Raw genomic sequence first — 25,987 nt, 5'->3', positions numbered from 1 at the left:
CCTCTTCCTCTGGAAGAATCTTGAGCAAGATTCTTTTTCTATGTGCAAGGCACACAACCTCTCTAGAAGACTGAGGGGTTGTCTTCTTCCCAACGCTTTCTCTCTTTTAGCAAATTTTTTCACAAGGGAGTCAAAGGTAATACTTTGAGGTTTCCATTTGCTTGCAATGACTCAAGATAATTTGAGTAAGTGGGATAAAGTGCCTTGAGAAAAGCTATCAGAGGAATATGCATTTCAACATTAGTGACTTTGATATCATGCATAATAGATTTTACTTCTGATGCAAGAGCAAGAGGATCATCATTTTGTAATTCAAGGGTGAACAGTTTAATCATGAGTTGAACAACTTCAAGTGCAGAGTGTGAGTCATAGAGTTCCTTCAGTTTTTGTAAGGCTTCGAAAGCATTTGAAAATGGCGAAATATGGCAACTCACCTCTTCATTTACTGACGTTGCAATCAATGCATAAGCCTTGCTGTTCTTATTTTCCCAAATGGCGAATTCCTTGTCTGAGGTAGGCTGTTCTGGCTCTTTGTCTCTATTTCCAACACACACTCCTTTCCTAGCTCATTAAAAATGAGAGTGTTTGATTTTCCGTGACCATTCTGGATAGTTTTCCTTGCCGGAGAGAACCACTCCCACAATAGATATCAATGAATGCATTTTAAAAATCTATGTACTGTAAAAAAAGTATACTTCTGTTGCCAATATGTTGTGAGAAATAGCACTTCCAGTGGTAGTTTTGTAAAAAAAATACAATTCTAATATAAATATAGCAGAGGTATTACATAAGAGGAGGATATTATATGGGGAGGAGCTTATATGAGGGAGGCGGTGGGATCCACACACATAATATATAAACTACAGTAAAATACAACTCATTTGAATATAGCCATCACAAGGAATTCTCTTTATGTGCCTTGAATGAATTGTTACGTTGCACCATACAACAGTTAAGCTACGTAGGATTGAGTACAATCAGCCACCGCTCTTGGGCTCGAACACAGTCAACCACTGCACCATGGCTCCTCTACTTCCTCCAACAATGAAATCGCTTGAAACACAGATATGAAACAACCTGGTAGATCTCAGCTTCCCTTAAATTCTAGGTCCTCTTGGGCTCGTGCAACAACTCGACTTCATCTTTGGATTAAGATCTAGTATGGCTCGCACATTCCAACTTCAACGCAGAGAGAACCCAACCCAGTGTCGATTTCTAAGGAATCAGTGGGTGAACAAGATAAATTGCAGAATGCACTGTCCAATTACACAGAAAATTGGGACAGAGGGAATGTTCAACGTTTCAAACGCTACTGGGAGAGTGCACTAACCATAAAAAATACACAGCATCTAATTAATTCAGCACAGAGAAGTATCTGGTGAGAGGACAGATGATAGAATAATGGCAGATATGACAGACTGGGAGTTACAATGCAGAATGGGCAGAATAGGCAGAATACCATGGGAGTTACAAAGTAGAGAAGCCAAAAATGGCGTTGGCTCTGATACCATGTCAGACCAGGAGGTAACTCCTCAAATGTGATTATCTCATTCATTTAGGTTGTTCATTATTATATACAAGAGGGAGTGACTGTTCAGTTCATCTCCCGGTGACTCTCCATTTCCTCTATTATTTATTTACATTAATTACAGTTGTTCACCCAATCCCTATGAATAGGTGTCAACACTTTTGCATGGTTAAAGTTGATTGTTTATGAAACATAAAGAGCTGACATATATCCCAAAGTCCTACATTCAATTTCCAGCGCTCATATAAAACCTTTAAGACACTTCAACATTATATCCATAGGATTTATTGTTGCAACTCAAATCTGGAAAATAAAACTTCCACTATCAAACAAACCATATTCACTCTAAGTCTTCATATCCTTTCAATTATGCATCCATGCTTGAGACTTAGTTTCTTGGGGAAGTGACCCAACCCTCACCAGCCCCTACCCTACCCCACACCCACCCATTTCTTGGAAATCAGTCCAGCGTTAAGTGTGGGAGTGTATCACTGAGGTGACAGTGGGTGATCACTCCAAGTCACCCTTGGGTTCACATCTATGTGCCAAGAAATGCGAGTTCAAAGACGGGTACGGTACGAGGACGAGGACGGAGATGGGTATGCCATTTTTTGAAACAGGGTGCATGGGTTCTTCGGGTATATTATAATTTATATATATAATATATAAATATTATATTTTATAAATTATAATATATATGAATTTGTATATTTTTCAACTTTAAACAAGAAAACTAAATATATTTATGATTTAAATTTTAAATATTTAAACATGCACATCATTGAACATTCAACATTCACAATGAAATTTCAAAATTTCTAGTTTGATATCAAGTGAAAATTGGAGTTTACATATTAATAAGAATCATGATATATGTCCATTGTCATACTACATTCAAAATTTGCCTTAAGGCATCTCCAAACAAAAACCAGGGAATTTTAAAATACTAAAATAAAAATAGCTAATAGTGAACAATGGCTTCCTCAAGCCATCTCATTAGCATCACTCAGATCTTCAGTTAGCATGCTCTCCAGGCGGGAATCACTCTCATCTTGAGGCTCTTTCTCATCCATAGCAACTGGGGTAGCTCAATAAGGCCATCTAGTTGTATCTCCTCGTCCACACACATAGCATCATCTGTGTATTGGTCCCATCTCTTGAAAGGGCCCTCCTTGTACCCAAGGTCTTTTCGAGATGTGAGACAAAGTGTGTTATGAATGTACGCTAAGCTCTCTGCCTTCTTTGAGCCCAACCTATTTCTCTTTACTGAATGGATAAAGGCATAAGTACTCCAATTCCTCTCGCAAGATGAAGAACTAGCTACCTGGAATATTAGGGGAATCCCATTAAATTAATTAAAAATTTAAAAAGAAAATTAAAATGAACCCCAAAGAACCCAATTTTGGGGTTCCAAGTACACATCATTAGGGTTTTCCATACCCGTCAAGACAAAAGAACCCAAACTTTTTTAACAGAGAATCCAATTCTTCATAGAAGAACCCGGTTCTTATGGGTTCTTCTCAAAAGCACCCGTACCCGAATCCAGTACTTGGGGACAAGAACCTGCGACAGGTTTGAGAACTCCACCCCCGTGTTCGAGAACTCGTGCAATATAGGTTCACATCTAGTGACTTTGGCACCTTTGGTACGAACATGAACACCAACAAGATGGACCAAATTGACTCCGACGTAGAGCACCCTCTTCTTGCTCAAAGTAGATACAATAAGTTCAGAAAAAGCACAAAGGATAAGTAACCAAAAAAGCACAAGTAAAATTGCACTAGCAAAAAATATCACACATGAATTAATCCACCTACTCTACTAGGTAAAGGTAATTTGCACTCACAGGGAAACATAGCTCATTAACCCCCACACCCTCTCTCCCACCTAAAATAGCACAGGTATAGCCTGAATTTTGTAGCGAGAAAACCAGTACACAAAAAAAGTATTTGTGTGTAGACAGTGTATGTATGTGTAAATAGTAGTTGTATTATTAAATAAGAACTGAATGGTGATTACAATTCTTCGTGGCGATGTGCCTATATAGGAATTGACTAACCACGAAAGTGAGTGGTCACGCCCTTTGACCTTTCATCTTTCATAATTAATGGACCATTAATTAATTTAACTATTTAATTTATTAGTAATATTATTATTTTAATATTTATTTATTAATTAATGTTTTTTAATGATTTTTTTATTTATAACATTGCCCCTCTTCAAAGAGCTTTGTCCTCAAAGCTTTATTGCTGACAATTTCTTCACCTTGCGTTTGTCATCTTGGCATGTATAATTCATCTATGGTACTCCCTTGGAATTGGGCTTTATCCATTTTTCTTTATATATATGTGTGTGTATGTACATTGTATATATTAATTATCTTTTTAAGAAAATAACTTTATAATGTAATAAAGTGACTTCAAATTGGTGAGGTTATTATTTTAATAAATTCTATATGGACTTAAGGTTCAATTTGAATGGTCACGTTTGTACATGCGCCTTGGCTGTGATCAATGAGTATGTCGATATCATTAGACAAGTACTCGTTCACGTCAGAGGTGACTAGATCGATGTTCTTCTTAAGCACCATGTACGGGACATAGGCTGAAACAGGCGAGTAAGGAATAATAGTGCCTTATGGTTTCAATACCATCTAGAGAAACGACAGGCAACCATTTAAAGTGATGGTTGCGGGCAACCATCTAAAGTGACGATTGCATGAGCACAGAGACTACGAAAGATTTGGCGTGTTTCAGTCGGAAAGCTTTGAACGGCATCGTCAAGGTCGACGATGATTATCCATCTTTGTTTTCCCATTTTTCTGTGCTCAGTCGCAGATTGACGGGAAGCAAGACGTTTTATGGGGGACAAAAGTAATTGCATCCCAAAAGCTCTTTCCGTTTTCGTAAGGTTCGTTTTCCAAACAGTAAACACTGAGGGTTGGTGCAAAGCGTTCGTATGGTTATTGCCCATGTTTGATCTGTTGAAAAATAAAAGTGTTGTATTCAATATAAGAGTCCTCCCAATATGATGAATTGCAAGAGACGATCAAGCTTCGAAAAAGGGTATTAAAAATATCTACTTCAAAATGTCCACAGGAGCCACGACATCTATCTCATCACCATATGTTGCGAGACCACTGATAGCAAGGGCCTCACATTTCCTTGCAAAGGGATGGTTAAAAGGACCACTGCCCGAAGCATTGTATAAGCCATGTAGATCTCCTCCTGTCTTCAGTGGAGTTGGAGAGACTGGTTGAAGCAAACAAAGTTCCTTCTACAAATTAATTACTCCAAAAGACTTGGAATATCAAGATATCCATGAGGATACAAATATTATATATTAAATAAATGAATAAGAATGAGAATGAATTATAATGAGAACGAGAGGCTTGCTTATATATTAGGCAAGTGTCTCTTCATGAAGAGTCATGTCTCATTTAAACATGCCTCTTCAACCTAATTACTAGTTAACTAATCATTATTTATGATTATTATTGTTTACAATTATTTTACATTATTTTATATATATTGTATTCATTACATTGCTTTCTTCCTCAAAAAGCTTTGTCCTCAAAGCTTGTCGATGAAAAAGGGTTGATCTCTTTTTCGGCTTCGAGTGTCTTTCTGTTTCGGAATAGTCATCTTCATCGATACAAGCTTATATGATCTTCTAAGTGACAAACAAAATTGTCGCACTAAGAAGGGATCAGACCATCCTAGATTAATTTTCTGCGGGATATTCTGATCACTGAAATTTTGTAATGACTTGTTAGCATAAGACTGGATGATGTTACGTCATTATTCTCTTGAACATCAGTTTGTTGTTTCTTGTCTAAATGATCCTGATACGTAGCATCGCTGAGTTGCCTACTCTCATGATTCGGATGCCGATATGGTATTTTTTTGGTTTGATTTTCTCTTATTGGGCATGTGGCAATTTTTATATTTTCTTCTGGCGAAGACGTTGTTGAGTTGGTTATGGAACATTCACTTGGGATGTTCATTGTCTGAACTACAACATCCAAGCACGTCTTTTCTTCAACTTGCTTGTCTTCTTCCTGAGTTGTGACATTCACTGGATCGGTATTTGTTGTTTTGTCATCAACTTTAATTCTTACATTTGATGCTTCCTTCTTGATAAGTTGTTGTACCTTGTTTTCTAATGACTTCTTATCCTTCTTAAGTTTCTTAATTTGCGACAGTAATTTTTCGCTATGGTTTTTAAATCGAGAAACTTCTTCATTTTTGTCAACATTGATTTTGTCAATTTCTTTTTGCATATTTTGTAATACCTTTTTACCTTCTTGAGACATTACTTTTGAAATATCTGAGATATCTTCTGGTGTTACTGAATTTGGTTTTAGTGTAAAATCTTGGAGCGTTATTTTCTTCTTCTTGTAAGAAAATGTTAAAAACTTCTTCTTTGTATTTAGAATAAAGGAACCTAGAGTTTCCATCCAGGGTAAGCCCAAAACAATATCACTATCGTCAAGAAATAAAGTTTTCACGGTGAATTGCGAGGTAAAAGTGTAATCTCCAATACTTAGGTGTAGATTGCTTATGTCGTATTGTTTATCACATATGCCAGAACAATTTGTTTCAATTATATTTGATTCAGGAATCACCAATTGGTTAGCACATTTATGACTAACATAATTATTTTCTTCAGCAAGACTGATAGAGATTATGATATCTCTTCCTGCGAGTGATCCTTTGACTTTAAATAATGTATCAACTCTTTTACTAAAGGTTCTAGGAAACCTTCATTACTAGTCTCCATTTTACTTCTTAAATATTAAATACTTTTTTAAATCACTTTTTTTTAAATAGATACCTTTTCTATATATATATAATATATATATATATATTTCCAAATATTTCCCCCCCCCCACCTTTTTTTAATATAACAATAATTTTTTTTAATATATAATTATAAATTATATATATTATATAATTTTAATTTTATATATATTATAAAATTATAATTATATAAAATTTATATACTTTTTTTTTCAATCAATAATATTAGATTAAATAACCCTTTAAGAAGTTTCTTTTATAACTTTCGCTTCGAAAGAAGGCAGACTATTTTCCTTTTTCTTAAAATCTCTTTTTATCTTAATCCTTTGATAATATTTTTAATAAAACCTTCGAAATAACCTTTAATGTAAGGACACAACCCTATGGATGGGTGGCCCTTGTGTACTACGTATCCTAATTGCTCTTGACAAAATATTCAGTGGCTACAGAGTTCAATTGGCAGACAGATTCCTCGTTCACCACAATGATCAATGTGAGTTTGAACAATCACTTTTTTTTCTCTCAAGAACAAGCTTGGACTCAATCTATGCTGGAATCCATAGTTACAGAATTGCTTTTAGCAATTTCCTTCTTCCGTCAAGCATGTGTCTTAGACTTCACTACATATTTACTCGAGAGTGAATCTTGATGGAGATGCCTCTACTCTTCCATTTACTCACAATTTATTTATTTAATCCTTACTCGAGAGTCAATTTATTTAAATCTTTGACTCTTTTTCTATAATTTTTTTTTTATAATGGCCAAAGGCATGAAAAATGGAGAACCTCCCAACGTGTAGCGAAACGCTTCAATTATGACAACAACAAGGTTGATGATGATTGATGGCAAAGGGCCTGGACCGAGAACAAACTATGTCCAGCAGTGAAGCGGCCAAAGGATCGACTGCTCTAATACCAAATGAAGCGAACAAAGTTCCTTCTACAAATTAATTACTCCGAAAGACTTAGAATATCAAGATATCCATGAGGATACAAATATTATATATTAAATAAATGAATAAGAATGAGAATGAATTACAATGAGAACGAGAGGCTTGCTTATATATTAGGCAAGTGTCTCTTCATGAAGAGTCATGTCTCATTTAGACATGCCTCTTCAACCTAATTACTAGTTAACTAATCATTATTTATGATTATTATTGTTTACAATTATTTTATATATATTTTATTCGTTACACTGGTACAACCTCTTCTTGATCTTCTGCGGAATGTAGAGATTCTTCATCACTATTTTTTGTAGATTCATTTTCTTCCTCTTTGTTTTCATCCTCAATTGTCATATATTTCTTTGTCAAAACACTTGGCTCAAACTCATCCTCTTTGACACTAACATAAGCTTCTATTGTAGGTGCCAAAACTGATGTTTCAAAAATCTTTATTGATTTTGCAAGTAGTTCTTTCATTTCCAATAATAATTCTCGTCTAATCATATGGTCATAATCTTGGGAATATGTTCCCATGATTTTTTGATCTAAGGCTTAAAGGCCAAACTGTGCAGTGGTTAACGTCCAGAGGGTCGAATGGCCCTGATACCACTGTAGCGAGAAAACCAGTTCGCAAAAAAAGTAATTGTATGTAGACTGTATATGTATGTGTACATAGTAGTTGTATTATTAAATAATAATTGAATGGTGGTTACAATTCTTCATGGCGGTGTACCTATATAAGCATTGACATTGAATATGTATAGGCAAATTGAGTCTTTATCAAATTGTATGGCACATATTGTTGAAGTTTCTAAGTCTAACAGTGAGAAACCCTCCATGTACTCTCTGATTTATTCCTTCCTACCTTTTATGATTAATTAACAAGTTATTTACCATGTAAATATTGAAAATAAACATAAGTACATGTTCAACACATTACAGATATCAACTGAAGTGAACAGAAACAAGCACACAAATGACACCGTTATTTTTGGACTAATGTCCCCGGAAAAACCCAATGCGGGAAAACCGGTGCACGATCTGAGGGTTTGATTTATTAAGTAGTTTGAGAATACAATCTAGGTGCCAAATCCGGCTCACCCAACAAAGAAAAATCTCGGCAGTAGTACCTCTTCATCGAAGACAGATGCTCCGGCTGAAACCACGGATAAACACTCCGGCATCTCCTCAGCTCCAATCTGCCCCATGAAAAGCCACAGCATCAACTTCTAGGGACTGTGTCAGCCTCTTCTGCCCTCTGCGTCAACTTTCCCGGCAGTTCCGGTTGTTCTCAGTTGTTCCGGCTTCTGCACTCTGTGTCAGCTTTCCCGACAATTTCGGCAATTCCGGTTGTTCCCGGCAATTCCGGATTCTGCCCTCTGCGTCAGCTTTCTCAACTATTCTGGCAATTCCCAATAGTTCCAGTTGTCTCCGGCAGTTCCGGCTTCTGCCCTCTGCTTCAACTTTCTCGAATGTTCAGGCAGTCCCAACTGTTCCCAGTAGTTCCAGCTTCTGCCCTCTGTGCCAGCTTTCCCGGCTGCTACATTGATCCGCCCAACACTCTCTACCTCTCTGCTTTTGTATTCACTGCCCCTCGGCTGCAACTCCAGATCACTCTCTCAACTTTCTCAGCAAACCCAACCCCAAAAAGTCGAAATCTTGATCTCCTGGTGTGTTCTCCAAGTGACCCTCAAGCCTCCTCTTATACTTTTCTAGTTGACAAATCAACGGCTGAGATTAAGTCCCTAATCAACGGCTAAGATTAGATCTGGCTTGATCCATGACTTTTGGACCATTCTAACACATTTTTATATTAATTCACATTAATATTTTATTTTCCCTAAGTTTAGACTTAGGGACTTCATTAAAATATTAATTATTTTAATATCTCCCAAACTATTTAGAATCTGCCCAAACCCTTTCTGGGTATTGGAGATCTCATGTGCCTTAGCCTCTCCACTAATTTTCGTGGCTGGAGCACATCCGATGCTACCCCAAATCAACACTCCCTCTTAGCGAGGATTGTGTTCTATCAATACTCCTCACTAAGTATCAACCTGATCATCCGGCATCGGGCCCTGTGCTGATGCTAGGCTTGTTGCCCATCATCTGCACTGTTGCATCTCGTACTACTACCCATGGCCCTGCCACTGCCACTACTGCATCCGTACGACAGCTCCCTCTCATCCTGTTGCATCGTGTTGCCCATAGCACCGCCACTGCTAACTGTTGCGTTGCAACTCAGTTACTGAGAAGTAAGTAACTGATCTCCCAACTCCGACATCTCTGTTAGGCTAGAGACACCCATGAAGCTGAAAACTCCCTTTGTCCTTAACAAGTGCCCCCTCTCTGACCTCTGCGCTGCTGCAACTACTCCATGCATCTCGCACCGTTGCACATCTCTCTGTGCCATCCTACATTGGTGCAACACTCCCATGCTTCTCGCACTGCTGCCTCACGTTGTCCTAGGAATCATGTATTGTAGCTCCCTCTGTCACTCTAGCCTCATCCGTCTCTACTGACATCCACCAGTACTACTACTCCTCATCAGGGCTCCCATAGCAAGGTTTAATCCAAGAGGTTGGGTACCTCGAGGATCCTACCCCTCATCGCCTATAGTTTGTCTGACTACAGCTCGATGTCTCCCCACTTTCGCTCAAGTGGCGTGTGAGCACTCATGGCACAGTCATCATCTGTCTCCTCTGTCGACTCCTCCGAGTCTCTCTACTTCCCACCTGGAAGTTCTCGGTTCGACTCCTTCTGAGTCTCTCCACTTCCCATCTGGAAGTTTTCGGTTCGACTCCTACTGAGTCTCTCTACTTCCCGGCTGGAAGTTCTCGGTTCGACTCTTGCTAAGTCTCTCTACTTCCCGTTTGGAAGTTCTCGGTTCGACTCCCGCTGAGTCTCTCTACTTCCTGTCTGGAAGTTCTCTTCTGGACTCCCTTTGAGTCCTAATTTCCCTCCTGGAAATCCTTCTACCCATGTCGAGATGCCCCACACTCTGATCGTATGTACAGCTGCACCACTGATCCGGATTTCTCAGCTAGAAACCCTCGGTAGCAACTCCTCCCTCCTCCTTGCCTTGCCCTGTTAGGTACTATTCTAACTACAGTACCCCATCAGCTCCACTTTGCAACTTACCCACAGCCTCCTAAACCCCAGTAGCCTAAAGGTGAGAGCTCCTAGCCTCTGCGCAGTCCTGACACCGGCAAACTAGCTTCCTCAAACAACTGTATCAGCCCTACTGGCCTCTGCGTGAGCCTGTCTTTGCCTCCCACAACCTCTGCGCAGCCTCTTCTTAGCTCGAACTTGATGACGCAGACACTCCTCCCTCGCTGCCTTGCTGTTAGGAACAACTTCTGTCATGCGGGACAATTGCTTTCTGCTGTGTTGATGTCCTCAGTTCTCCTGTGATCTGCAACCACGCTATGATACCATGTTGGAATTTCTAAGTCTAATTGTTAGAAACCCTTCATGTACTTTCTGATTTATTCCTTCCTACTTGTTCTGATTAATTAACAAGTTATTTACAAAGTAAATACTGAAAATAAACACAAGTACATGCTCAACACATTACAAATCATCAACTAAAGGAAACAGAAACAAGCACACAAATGACACCACTATTTTTTGACTAATGTCCCAGGAAAAATCCAATGCGGGAAAACCAGTGCAGTGATCTAAGGGTTTGATTTATTAAGCAGTTTTAGAATACAATTTGGGTGCCAAATCCGGCTCACCCAACAGAGAAAAATCTCTGCAGTAGTACCTCTCCTTCGGAGACAGATGCTCCGGCTGAAACCCTAGATAAACACTCCGGCAGCTCCTCAGCTCCAATCTGCCCCACGAAAAACCCCAGCGTCAGCTTCTTCTTCCCTCTGCATCAGCTTTCCCGGCAATTCCAGCAGTTCCGGTTGTTCCCGGCAGTTCCGGCTTCTACCCTCTGCATCAGCTTTCTCGGCAGTTCCCTACAATTCCGGTTGTTCCTGGCAGTTCTGGCTTCTGCCCTCTGCGTCAGCTTTCTCGGTTGTTCCGGCAGTTCCGATTGTTCTCGGTAATTCCAGCTTCTACCCTCTGCAACAGCTTTTCAGGCAGTTCCGGCTGTTCCTGACAGTTCCGACTTCTGCCCTCTACGTCAGCTTTCTCGGCTGCTGCGCTGATCCTCCCGGCACTATCTCTGCCTCTCTACTTCTGTATTCACTACCCTTCAGCTGCAACTTCAAATCACTCTCTCAACTTTCTCATCAAACCCAACCCCAGAGAATCGAAATCTTGATCTCTTGGTGTGTTCTCCAAGTCACCCTCAAGCCTCCTCTTATACTTTTCTCGTTGACAAATCAACGGCCGAGATTAGGTCCCTAATCAACGGCTAAGATTAGATCTAGCTTGATCCATGACTTTTGGACCATTCTAACACATTTTTATATTAATTCACATTAATATTTTATTTTCCCTAAGTTTAGACTTAAGGACTCCATTAAAATATTAACTATTTTAATATCTCCAAAACTATTTAGAATGCCCAAACCTTTTCTGGGTATTGGAGATCTCATGTGCCTTAGCCTCTCCACCAATTTTCGTGGCTAGAGCACATCCATGCCACCTCAAATCAACACATATCAAGTCGATTGACATATTATTTATGTCTCTACTTGAAAATGGTGTGAATGCCAATTTATCCAAAGTTTGAGTTCTTTTAGGTTTTTATTTGGGGGTGACATGAGTTGGGAATCCCTCCAGAACATATCCACTATGGATCCCTGATAGTTCTCTAATTCTGATCCATGGAGGATCCAAGAAGGATTCTAGATACGATATGTATCCAAGCATATCCAAGCAGATGGAGTAATGGTCTAGTAACATAGGTTCATCCTCCACTGGATAGTCATCCATTTTATAGAATGTAGATAAAAGACTATTTCATACTCCACTCACTTTCATATTCTTTTTGAATAATGCATAAGCCTTGGTTTTATAGCATCCCAACACTGGAACAAAGTTGTGTCCTACAAGCATGAGAAGACTTGTTATGTTGTCTTCCTAATGTGAGCATAGTTGTGTTTCATAGTGGTATTATACAAGTATCTTGTTTATTACTAGAGAATTTATACCATATCCTCAATTGCATTCTTCTATTGGGTCATAACTAAATTACATGATATGGGGAAACAGAAACGCATATTTGAAATGTAAATGTTCCGGAAACGTGACCCCTCAAAAATTAGGAAACGAGGAGATGCAATATATATGTATGGCACCTGAAATGAGGTTCAGCGATGTTTTAGAGTTTCCACACATAAACACGATTGGTACATGGGGGGTCCATGTTTCCTGCAACTTAGGGTTGAATAGAGGAATCTCCTAAAATGTCAACACATGGCAATTGGCTTGTCAAGCTTTTTCAATCTTCATTCCACTTGTATTGGCATAAACATCAGGGAGAGTAATATTTCCTTAAGAAGATATTAGGACTGGTTTTGGTCATTCATGGAAATTGCTATCATTTTCGTTTCATTTTTTCTAGGGCAAATAACATATAGTCTACCGTTTTAAATACATGACTAGGACCATGGTTTGATACCAAAAATTGGCACTTTTACCCACCAAAAAGTAGGCAACCCCTAGGAGAAATTTTTTCTCCTCTTTGGACACCCAGCTAGCTAGCGACCTTATATGAGCAACATATAACATGGTGCCAGGATCCTTCACCTATTGCTCCAATCAGATTTATCTCCCATCTGGCATTGTCTCTTGAAGGAAGGTTGGTCATCTATCCATAGGTACTTTAACCATTCTGCAATCGTGTGCTTTCATTTAACAATATGGGCAAACTAATATGGATCATGGGGCAAACTGGATGATTGACCAATCTCGACTGTATTCTTGTTCCCTCACTCTGTTGCTACTAGTGCTATTGATGTTGGAGAATCTTCACTCTCTCAGCAGTTTAACCTCCCAAATCCATCTCCTACTCTTCCCCGCAGCCCTCCTAGGACCACCTTCCGATTTGAAAAGGGTGACCCTGATCTCTTCTCCTCTATCCTCAAACAGACACTCCCATCGGAGTCCCAGTTCGCCTCTCTTAGCTTCGCCAAGGACAAATACCAGTGCCTCTCATATGCAATCCGGGAAGCTGTGCTCCAATGCTTCCCCCATTCTACTCGTACCACCACCACCTCCCACAAACCGGGAAATTGCCCTATGAACAAATGGTATGACCAGGAATGCAAGTCTATGCATCAAGACCTCCAACACGCATTCCGGAACTCCTTACCAACATACCCAGACCTCTGTTCAGCCTACCGTCGCCTCCTTCGCCGCAAGAAGCACCTTTTCATTGCCCATAGGAGACAGGTTCTTTCTACTCTCCTCCTTCGCTCCCTTAAAGATTTCTAGGGGACCATCCTTTCCCGGCGCTCACCTACCCCAGTCGACCTTGATCCTGCGTCAATGTTCTCTCACACCTCCCAGCTATACGACATTCCTAGGCAGCGTCTAATTCAAGTTACTTCCCCCCCCCCACCTCCTGCCACCTTTTCTCGGACAAAGATATCAGAGAGGCAATATGGACAATGAATAGCAGCAGGGCAGCAGACGAAGAAGGCTTCCAGGCAAAATTCTTCAAGCATGGACTTCGCCCCCTAGTAGGATATCTGGTGGACCTTTTCAACCAGGTGGTTTGGGATGGATTTCCGGATGGTTGGTCACACCACATTATCTACCCGACCCAGGCTTACTTCCGACCCCAACAACTACAGGACAATCATGGTTGAGCACACATTCTCCAAGTTATATGCTACAGCACTCCACAGGACACTCTCCCATTTCCTTGAGCAGAGACAGCTCAGGGCCAAGGGCCGAGCAGGATTCCACCCAAACCACCAGACGATCGACCACATCCTTACTCTTCGTGCGGTGATCGAGGAGGCTAGGCATCGATCATCTAAAGTGTATTGCTGCTTTGTAGACTTCCGGAAGGCCTTTGAATCAGTCCCGAGGGAATATCTTTTCAAGAGGTTTAGAGAGATTGGCATTTCCTAGACTCTCTTGACAACTATCATGCGCCTCTATGATGCCGTCCTTGGCCGTCTCCGCACAGTCGAAGGAATGTTGAATTTCATCCGAAGCACCATTGGAGTCATGCAAGGATGCCCGCTTTCTCCTTTATTTGGGATCTATATCGATAAGCTTGAGTCCTTCCTCCGAGAGCATATCCAGGATACAAATGGGTGTCTTCTTCACCAGGTCCTGATTTCCATCCTCCTCTTTGCAGACGATATTGCCCTTATTGCCTCCTCCCAAGAAGGCCTTCAGAGACAACTGGATGCTCTCACAGCTTTTTGTGACCGGAAGCATCTAACTGTGAGGTAAAACCAAAGTGATTATCTTCAATGGAGTCAAGAAAACCCCGGACTTCCACTTCCTATTTAAAGGAGAAGAGATCGAGATTGTCAGCACCTATACATATTTGGGAGTTCAATTTTCAGGGCCTCGCTTCAGCCTGTGGCCAGCCCTTCAGCCTCGGATCAACAAAGGGTATGGCTCCCTAGCCATTTTGGAGAGGCATTGTTTCCGCACCATTTCCAGGACATCTCGTCAAGAATGAGCATGATGGACACTTTGATTCGCCCCACAGTGCTTTACGACTCAGAGATTTGGGGTCCCTCTCTCCTAGAGTCAGATTAGGTTTCAGCAGAGTGGGTCCAAACCCTCCTTTTGCGCCGTTTCATTAGGTGCAAGCAGAGAGTTCCTCAGCACATCATTCTAGCAGAGTTCGGGGCTCAACCTTTCCGCCTAGAGGTGTTATTCAGGTTAGTGTCACTCCTGCACAGGCTCTAAGGCCTGGCAGACGCGAGGAAGGTCGTGACGGATACCCATATTTAGCATATTGTTCCTCAGAGAACATTGCCCGTATGCAGACAGGCCGATCCAAATGTTGGTACACCGGTATGACAGAGCTTCTGGATGCTTCAGGAATCCAGATTGACCATCTCCCTCCTTTTCAGTACTCTCTGAATGCTCCAGGCCACCTCCTTCTCAATCAGCAAGAGCTGAATAAAATCATTAAGGAGGATATTTACAGATGATACATTCAGACTACATGGACCAATCCTCCCAATGGGTTGCGTCCAAAAATGGCCTTCTACGCGGGGCATTGCCTGGAGATTAGGGATGGACTCATCATCAGACCCTAATACACGTTCCAGCATTGGATGCATGCCCTTAGAATCCCCCTTGGGCAGCTCAGAGTTGGGTCTCACAGACTTCGGGTGGAGAAAGATCACCATATCGATAGGGCTAATAGGATTTGCCAGCTCTGTCACTTATAGGGGATAGAGATAGAGACACTTCATCTTCGAATGCCCTGCTTACTACGAGATTCGAGGTCGTTTCCATTGTCTCTTCAGGTCTTCTCATACTTTGACCAACTTCCTCAGATATGTTGATCCGAGATGCCTTGCACTTTATCTCCAGGAGGCCTTCAGATTTCGGGCCCATTTTCTTCAGCCCCCCACCAAATCGGACACCACGCAGAAGATCACGGACTTCTTTAGAGCGCTACCATCAACGCAGGGCACCAAAAGAACCATTGACCAACCCACAGACACTGAGACCAGATCAGTGCGGTCCCGGGGGGGCCGACCCACCAAACTGCACTAGTGCTCCAGGATTGGATCCACACCTGGGAGGCACCCTAGAACCTCCAGGCGACAGCAGCAACAGCCCAGTATGCCCATAGGACGGCAGACTTTGACAAGCTTCTCTCAGTTTTCTTCTCTCGACCTTGGATTTTAGGAGTAGGAACTGGACAAGAGACTCCTTTCTTCTCCTTCTCTGCTTCATCGCAGTGCTTTGTTTCGAAGCCGAGAGCTTCTAGCTTCTACATTTACATTTACTTAGATTATAGATGTATTCTCTGCTTTTTAAAAGAAATGTTAAAGGGGACCGTTTGGTCCACCAGCGAGGCATGATGTAATCATTGTAACCGACAATCCGTTGACCTATTATAGTCATTTGTTGGACATTAATAAAATTATCTTATCTACTCATGCTACTGGACAGATCCAAAAGTAGTTGACCCAGTTATCGGAGCATAGTCAATAGCATCTATATCTGCGAGAGAGGCATAGCCGATTGCAATGCAGCAATCCCATTTGATTAGCCTCTAAGCCACAGTGAAGTATCCACCCCAGTCGACAAGTAAGCAACAAGTATCCCACCCAGTCAATCGCAACGCCTATTGTTCGAGTGCTTATTGCTTGCCAAAAATCCTACTTTTGCAATTGGTAGGTCACCGGGTTATTAGAATAAGTGTTGTTTTCCACCCTCTCCCAGTAGCATCACTCCATCTAGCTTCACGGAATCAGTTGTTTTAGGTCTTGGGAGGTTAGCCTTTGACTCAATCAAGGAGGACCTCCTTTGAGGCCTTAGATTTTTAGGAAGGGCACTACTGGGGAAGCATTGATCAATGTAGCATGTCATAATCCATACTTACCATTTTCCATCTCTCCCTGATATCTGTCACCTTTCTTCGGGCTAGTGGCTTAGAGGCTAATCAAATGGGATTGGCACCTTCATCCACATCCTCGAGTCTAGGCCCAAAAACTTGGCCCTAGGGTTTGATTGCATTGAGAGGCGCATTCTACAACCCAGTATGAGGGAGATGTCGAATTGCCTTTGTGCTCAACCTCGAGTTGACATGTGTCCAAAAATAAAAATAAAATATTATCTAAAAAAATACTGTCGGCTATAGTAAAAAATAAAAAATGAATATACATATTTGGTTAATTTTAATTCAAAGCATTATAAAACTTCAATAATCCCACTGGCATTGTGCTCGCTTGGTTCATTATTATTATTACAATGCAGTATGAAGGAAATGTAGTAAAAATATTTCACTCTTATTCTAAAAAAGCATAATTATATCAACTCTAGAGAGCTAAAACAATTACATGTAAAAAAATATTATATTTTCACTATTGAATGTGAGGAAGATGTATATTTCAAAAACCAAAAACTAATGTTAAAATATTTCAATGCTCAAAGAAAAGAAGTAATTTAAAGTAAAAAAAAATCAGTTACTTTAGGAAGATGTGTAATTCATTTGATTTTTGATATAAAATTAATATATAGCATTTTCGACGACACATCCAAAGGAAATCCTGGACCTGCCAGCTATGGCAGATTTATTCATAACATGCAGGGCCAAATCTTGCACATTTTCGTTGCGGCTATTAGCCATACTACAAACAATGTGGCTGAAATATGGGCATTGGAACAAGGGCTCCTCATTGCCAACTGTGAAAACTATAGCAAACTCATCATTGAGTGAGATTCAAAGACAATCATCACCATATTCCGGAGAATCCAATGTGGATCTGGTCCAAACAAAATTTCCATAAGTTGGAGATTAGAGACCTGGGTCTCTCACATTGTTAAACTTCAGGCTCAAATCTTGGCCCCTCCCCTCTCCCACATCCATAGAGAAGGCAACAAATTGGCAAACCAGCTTGCCAACTATGTCTTAAATCTATCAAATGCCTCTCTGGACATGAGTTGGCAGCAAACTATTCTGGATTCTCTCCGCTTGCAGTGCCAAACGCAAGCTACAGCAGATCTTATTTCTACGATAGCCCCAAGCCAATGAACATGTCAAGGAGTATGCATTTAGATCTCTGTTATTTACAAGTCAATATGCCAACATATCTTTGTCAAGTGCCAGAAATCATGCCATCAAACCTATGTCAATTACCAGAAACAACTCTGTTATCTGAAGTGTCTCACTCAAATATATATATAGATATATATAGCGTTTAAAAATTATTAATAATAAAAATTAAAATAAAATTGATGTTAAGTAATAAATCAAATATTTCAATACAAGGTTAAGTAATATTTATGTGTATTTAAAAACATATTAATATATTTAATGACCATGTTAAATAAAATATTTCAATATCAATTATGTATATATAATATATGGTTTAAAAAATAAAAACTTGAGTATATATTATTTTAAAAATTGAAAAAAAAATATGGGTGAAACGTTTCAAGTTTTCTCATTATTCTACTTCTGGTCTCTTTTCAGTCAATTTTGTAATCCAACAAATAATTGTTAGATTTTCAAGTTTAACTTGTATAGTCTACACAAATCCAAGTGCAATCCAAGTGCTCAAGGGGATTTTCAAGGTGTTGAATCCACACACACACACACATAACCAGTGTAGATCCATCTTAACCGTGGATCTATCAAGCCTCAAGAGTGTTGGATCCACACACACACATATGTATAACCAGTGTAGATCCATCTTAATCGTGGATCTATCAAGCCCCGAGAGTGTTGAATCCACACACACACACAGACAAATGTATAACCAATGTAGATCCATCTTAACCGTGGATCTATCAAGCCCCAAGAGTGATCAAACCTATCAAGGTGCAAAAAAAATTTCAAGTTTTATACTCTAAGAGTTTTCCACAAGAGATTTGATCCCACTTGGCACTTGCTAGATCTGTGGTCAAGATAGATCTATATTGGTGTAGCTAAAAGAAAGGTAAAAGCATAAGAAATCCATAATGAGAGAAAAATGTAAAATCCAAAAAATGTCTGGGACATTTATTTAGCACGTGGAAAAAAGCCTAGCATGAGCTCTACCCCCATCATTAGCCATCACCCAATTCCTCAAGCAATTAATGCTTCATCTAAAGAAAAATACTCTTGTAATTCCCAACCCTGATGAGCGAGAAACTGTGTCACCTTAGAGGGGTAATGGAAAATACCAAAAGCAAGCTTGTGATCCTGAGCTATGCACCCAATAAAGGTAAATCATAAAGAAGTAAAACACACACCAGAGTGGTGGAAAAATCAAACTGAGGAAAGGGGTAACCCATGCCACCACAATTGTTGCCTCCTTACATCTATACACTTAGGATGTTGGGCCGCCATTAGCTGGTCACATGGTTGTGGCACCTAACCTGAAGCCTTTCCCTTCTATAATCATCATTATCACATACAATTAATGGGTGAACTTGGGGCATGTCACTCCCCTTGGTTGGAAACGTCTGATATGGTTGTTGACCTAATCATCTCTAATATAACTTATATGGCGTAACTTGTTTACGTGTCTTGATCTAGTTAGAAATTTCAAGGTAAGTTTAGTGTGAAGTATTCTTGTGCCCCTAACATTAGATATGGTCCACTATGATGCATTCATGGTTACCGTCCCTAATGATTGTTGATTTCACTTAATCTTGAGAGGCTTTTGTCACGCAGTGTCATCACAACAGCAGAGACCCCTTGAGAGATAGCTTGCTCCCTCTACGCAGAACTCAAGAGGTTGGTGTACCCAGTCCAAAGAGTAGTTTCGACCTTGATGATGTAGTGTTGCCCATATAGAGATGAGTGTTCGGCTATAAGATCATTCCACATGGTGCCTGACTCTCATGAGTACCCCCAAATGTTGAAAAATTGAGCCATTAATGGTTTAGTGTTGGACTTACTGATAATGTGCCCAAATGGACCCACGATGCCACCAAGTTGCCCTCTACACTATTTGATGGGCGTTGCTTGTTTCACAGCCCAGATGATGATTAGTTTTCTTTGTGATGACATGGGAGGGCTTGCACATCACTTTTAGACCCCAACACTTGAGCATGATGGTGTGACATCACTCCTTTTGCCCCTAGAAAGGTGATGTAGGGCACAACATTGATGAAATCATGGTATTGGAGGCAATTTTCGAGGCATACCCATTGCACTTCAAGTTTTCCTTGGAGTATGGAGCACTCATGACCCATTTGTCACTTGCTTGTGGCATATTGATTATTAATAGAGGATGATGTCATAGCGGAGGACATTATTTCCCACATGTGAGCTATTTTTGCATTTACTATTTATGTTTTTGAGCTATATTGAGGTTGGCTTGTGATCTAAAACTTGTTGAACATTTAAGCAAAACTTGTTTTAGGACTTTACTTGTAAAATTAGTGGAAATAAGGCAAGTTAGTCCTCATATAAATATAGGAAGCCTCATTCCATTTTTCCATCATCACACATTCATCACTCTTCTCTTCCAAAAGAGTGTGAATTAGTCTCTTGTCTATATTTTGGGCCAAAAAGTGATCTTTTCATGGTGCAAGTTCTCTTGCAGATGGATTTTTGCTTGGAGACATGCAATGTCCTCTCCCAAAGGATTGGCTAAGGGAGGACGAAATAGCCTATCCAACCTTGTAGGTTATAGTCTTGACTCTTAGTAAAGGCGGTAAAATCCATTTTTTCCAATGTCAAGGCCACATTCTTAAAGTAGGAAACGCATTAATAAATAATACAAAAGCAAAATTTAGAATTGTTGCATGTTAAACCTTACTCTTTAGAGCTGACATCATCATTTATTTATTGTTTATGTAAGGTTTCATATATAAAACTCCATTAAATACCATAAATCCTTGGTATTTATATGAATGTCTTGCCTAGTTTGTTCATTATTCATTGAAAAACTTTTTCTTTAGGTTTTCATATGACAGTGCATGCCTCGTCATTGAAAATATGCAAAACCCTATCTTGTAACAATCCTTTAATTGGTTTAGGAATAGAGTACCTGAGCTTTTGCATACAATATTTAGGCCTTCTAGGCTCTGCCAGTACTATATCCTAATTAGTACACCTCATATCATTCACCTTGAGCCAGTCTCATTAAATATCCTTTAGGTGAGCATTTAAGGAAGCCTCCCTTGTGGTCAGATACCACTAAAGAACAGGAGAAAAGTTGTTGAGGTGATAGTGGAAATCAATTCTCTTGTTTCCCTAAGGTCTGGTTGTGCCTAATGGGGTTTTGCACTAGGCCCGCAAGATTTTGTGGCAATGGGGCCAAAACAGAAGGGCATAGAAGCATATAACCTTACAATGCAAAAATCAAATTACCATAGTTGTTTGTCATTATAACTGTTGAACTATGAACTGTGCACAACAATTATCAGGTTAACATGACCAGATCATGAGCACCAAACAAGCAGTAAGATCAAACCAGGAACACAACTTGTCTATGAAAAGTATAACAATTTAGGAGTAAGATTTTATGATGGTGTGAACAGAATGTAGACATAACAGCCAATCACAGCATAATTGTCAAAGTTGAAGCCAGAAAATTTGTCAAAGATTGCTTTATAATCATGATAAAGCATTCACCAGCCAAGAATTTCCAAGCAAATAATGCAGGCAAGTGCCCTAAGTTCCTTTTTAAAAAAAGCATAAATGTCAATAAATGCAAAAAAAAACAAAGCAGAAGTCTCATTGATACATTTTACTCCTTGTTTTCTTCAAGAGTGAATATAATTTTTTGAAGTTGTGGGGTACAAAAATAGTATCAATGTGAATATATATATATATATATATATATATATATATTGTTACAGCAATGGCTACCTTTTTCCAGTCTTTTATCTTCGAGGTGGGAAATTTTATGCCACGTCACTGAAAATGAAAACGTGAACAGCATGCTATAGTTGTGGACATGGCAGCATACAGTAGCCCTATATAGTCCTAAGAAAGTGTCCAGGAAGGTTAAAGTCTAAATAAACAAAGAGATGTTTAAGATCATCATGACCACAAAAGCATAACCGTTCAGCCATTAAAGATACTGTGAAATAGGTAAGCCATCACTATTTAATTCTCAGCTCTGCCATATGTGTAAATCACCTCGCCAGAACGGAATTTATCAACAATCTTGTTCATTTTTGCCCGTGACATTTCTTTCATCCCTGAATGGCAACCAACAAGGAACTCACATCGCCAAACAGGTTTCAGTTGTACATAATTAATCATCTTTGTCAATAACCGTGCTGTGATGATCCTCTTCACAAAAACTATGCATTTCATATCCTTTCTGTTCCTGAAAACCAAGCATCTTACAGTATAAGTATCTACCAATGATCTTCATCTTCTTTAGCAGTAAGTTTTGATTTCTCATAACACGAAGCATTCAAAAGAACAAAATCCCCTCATTCTGAAATCTTTACTTTCAGATACGTCAAACATAAGCCTTGTACAAGCACTTGTTAATTCTAGCTATAGACTACACAGCATAATTAGCTAATACACTAATGATAATTTGCATCATATACATAAGATTGGCATCTGTTGTCCTATCGGAAATTTAGAGAAATATTAAGTTTCAACTATGCCCAATAGATGACGAAAATGCCAAGAAAGAAAAATGAAATATCTGAAAAGGAACAGCCTCTAAGCTCGAGTGCAATTTTGTTTGAATGCAATGTTCACAATCTCAATAAGGAAAACATGGAAAACCTCAGCATCATCAGGGCAATAAACTTAGCACAGTAGAAAACAATCTGACAGATAAACACAAGAATTGGTGCACTAGAAGCAACTGTGAGTAGAAGTGATCAGCTCGAAATGAAGAGTTTGAAATTATCAGAAAGCACAAAATCTAAAAGGATATACATTAAGTGAATAATCACTAGCACAAATTCATTGTGGGTGCATACAACTAACAGAAATTCATTGCAGGAAAATACAAATAGCACAAAAGAAGGAAACACTAGTTCTCATATCACTCCATAACCATCTCCCAGGACAAGTTAATGAAGATAAAGGTGATTTAAATAAAGTGTGGAAAAAACTAGCATGGGACCTGTTGCACACATTTTGTCAAAGTTCCAAGGAAGCGGAAGTGTCCAATTTTTTCAACATGATTGGGTCATCTACCAGCAGTTTACATATCATTGTAAACCCATTTTGCAAGTTATATAATGTAAATGATCCTAGTAAGACCTTGAGTATATGTAACAATCTAGATAAGCCTATAATTTTGATGACGAATTTCATCCTAAGAGGTTTTTTAACCTCGCTAATTACATGTGTTTCTAGACACGGCTAATCAGAAGAGCTTTTTCCTTCCATCTTAAACCCCAAAGCTAGGGTGAAATTTATTGTCGAAATGACGAAATCTTAGGTGAGTCCTAGTGTTTTTAGTCGAAACTCATGTAAAAGTGATTCGGTAATCATTTAAGCTAGTTGGCTTAGTTATTTTATTACAAATCACTTGGTCTACTAAATCATATTGTGTAGCAGATGGGTTATGTGTCTTCAAGGTCTAAGCCAAATGTGTATTCCACCTTTAAGGGTTGAAAATGTAAAATCTTATGTATTAGAGGGTGGAAAATTAATTAAATCTCCTCATGTGTAAATTAATTTATTTTTCTGGCAAAATAAAATTAAATCCTAAGCCAGAAAATTAATTAAATAGAATCAAAATTAAGTTGTCTTAGGAAAAATAATTCTCCAAGTGGAAAAATTTGTGGGTCTTGAAAGAATCAATTTTTAAAAGTATTCCACCAAGGGAATATTGTATATTTCAAGAAAATTGGGAACCTTGGACCTTGGTGGTTAAATCAAAGTCAATTTTTTAAGGAAAATTAACTCAAAATAATTAATTTTGAGCTAAATAATAATAGAATTAAATGATAAATTCGAGAATTCATCAAAATAAAAAAATCAAGGGCCAAGATTAAAAGATCTTGAAGTGTTTATCAATGGCCAAGATTATTTTGACAAGAATCAAAGAAACTAGCCATTATTTTTCAACTTGGAGGATAAATCTATAAATTAGAGAGTCATTTGAGTCTCTATCATCTAGATCTCTGGCTAGAAAATTGTTGTTGAAGCATGTTTGTAACTATTGTCCTATTGGGAACTATTTTTTCTATCATAATAAATACTTTGCGGTGCAATTCAAGGTGTTATCGTTTATTGATTTGTGGTATGTGTTAACTATGGGCATCTCTATGTTGTGCTAAATATTGGTAAAATCTGTTTTCTCATTAGATGGAGATAAAATCATACTATTGATAGTTTTGGGTTAATCTTAGGTGGTTTAATTCCCCATGTGATCTAACAGATTATTTTTGAGATAGATACATAGTGCTTGCAGGTACTTCGGTCCTTGGACTCCAAGGTCATAAACTTGGGCAGGAATCATTGTTGCTTGGAACCAAAATATTTGTATGGTGGATTAAATCTTCGCTAAGGCTATAGTATACATTGGGGTTTCTAAGGTATTGTTAACCATTCATCAATGGAAAAAACTCCATAAAAATATTTTTCTCAAAAATTCATTTTTTTTAAAACCCTTGTATATTTGTAGATCTTGTGAATAATTTTGTAAAATTATTAAAAAACCCAAAACCCAAATATTTACAAAATTATTAAAAAGCCCAAAACAAGTTAGAAAAAATAATTTATAAATAATAATAATATCCATTTTTAAGGTCACAACCAAGCCAGACACCAAATTGGTGTATGAGACCCCCTTGTTTGTGGGACAAGGGAACCACCTCCGCGCAGCGATTTGACTGCTAAGTCTACGAAGGCATACATACTCTACCCCCCTCTGGTTATGAAACTGTGACCTCTTAGAAGGAAACACATGCTCTTAACCATTAGGATTAACCAAGCTACTTGAATGTCTTCTAGTACACACTCTTGTAGAAGACAAAGGAAGTGGAGTCGCCACTCCGACAGAATCTAACTTCAGATAACCAAAATGGAAGGAAGAAAGTCAATAAATGGAACCAAGGACAAGGAACTTATCCTGGTGAGAGATGAAAGGATGGGAAAAATGAATGAGATGAATGTCGTAAAGCCAAAGTCCAATAAATTGGTCCCCGGCAACAGTGCCAAAAATGTTGTCGCACAGAATAGCTAGGCACCGCAACAATGGCTCAGATCGGGGGTTGTCACCCTGATCTCCAATCTCTCCGTTTAAGTTGTCTCCCAACAGGAGGCTAAGAGGGGTCAACAGGAGGCTAAGAGGGGTAGACCCTACGGAAAAGAAATGAAGGAGAACTAGTTGGGAACCAACCAATTCGGGAGACACAATCAAACGACCAAATACTTGTTTTATATTTGGCAAGACTTATAGAATTCAATTAGATTTAAATGATTGATACCAGTACCTTATGGAGTCAACAATCTTGCTAGGAAATCTAGGACCAAGTAATTGATGAACAACTCCTGCTTGGATAAATAACTATCTAATATGAAATGCAAATCCTAAAACTAATGTGGGATGCAAGAATCTTGGATAATTTTAGTTAAATGCTGATCTAAGTTTTAACCCTTCGGACCTTTCTATATTGAGCCTAATTCTGTAGTAAATGGCAGAGAGAAGATAAAGTGAAGCACACTAAGGTGCGATTAACGATACCTCTCCTGAAAATCTAACATACCCGATGCCTCCGATGCTGCAGAGAGTTGTGGCTCTGACAACTACAAGGTCAATGTTTTAAGTACTATTAAAAGTAGAGTTAAGCAAAGATGGATGGGTACCTATCTTTATATCGACCAAGCTTATGCTTGGAAGTAAATTTTAATTATGTAGGACTAACCTAATATGCAAATGCCATCAAATGTTCATAAAAGATCTTCTTAAGGGATTTCACAGAAGATGGCACATTTAATAGGTCCACCCATTTACTGCCTCCATCACTATTTGGAGATAAAGGTGCAAGCATTTTTGCTAAAGAGATCACTTCACCTCAATCTTTTTTTGTATCTGGCAAGAAGAGGATGCAATTGTTGGCTAAAGGCATTCTTTTAATTAAAGATGCTGAAAACATAGATGCATCAGCTTATTCTGATTTTATTTCTGATCTCTTAATGTTGGGGAAGAGGATATGATTTATCATTGGATA

At 39.0% G+C, this 25,987-nt stretch overlaps 1 protein-coding gene across 1 annotated transcript in view; it reads right to left on the bottom strand.

Annotated features, from left to right (window-relative positions):
* Window positions 1-25,987, bottom strand: part of LOC149145064 (endoribonuclease Dicer homolog 4-like) — a 303,060-nt gene that overhangs the window by 190,923 nt on the left and 86,150 nt on the right. Inside the window, 1 exon segment of the mRNA XM_089448258.1 lies at window positions 21,972-22,164. Within this exon segment, the coding sequence (XP_089304384.1) occupies window positions 21,972-22,164 (193 nt within the window).

Source organism: Pinus tabuliformis, chromosome X (genome assembly GCF_031772625.1).
Source record: "Pinus tabuliformis cultivar Carrire ecotype Pingquan chromosome X, CPIR1, whole genome shotgun sequence".
Taxonomy (NCBI): domain Eukaryota; kingdom Viridiplantae; phylum Streptophyta; class Pinopsida; order Pinales; family Pinaceae; genus Pinus; species Pinus tabuliformis.
The sequence above is the reverse complement of the archived record's forward strand: the minus strand, read 5'-3'. Positions and strand labels throughout refer to the sequence as shown.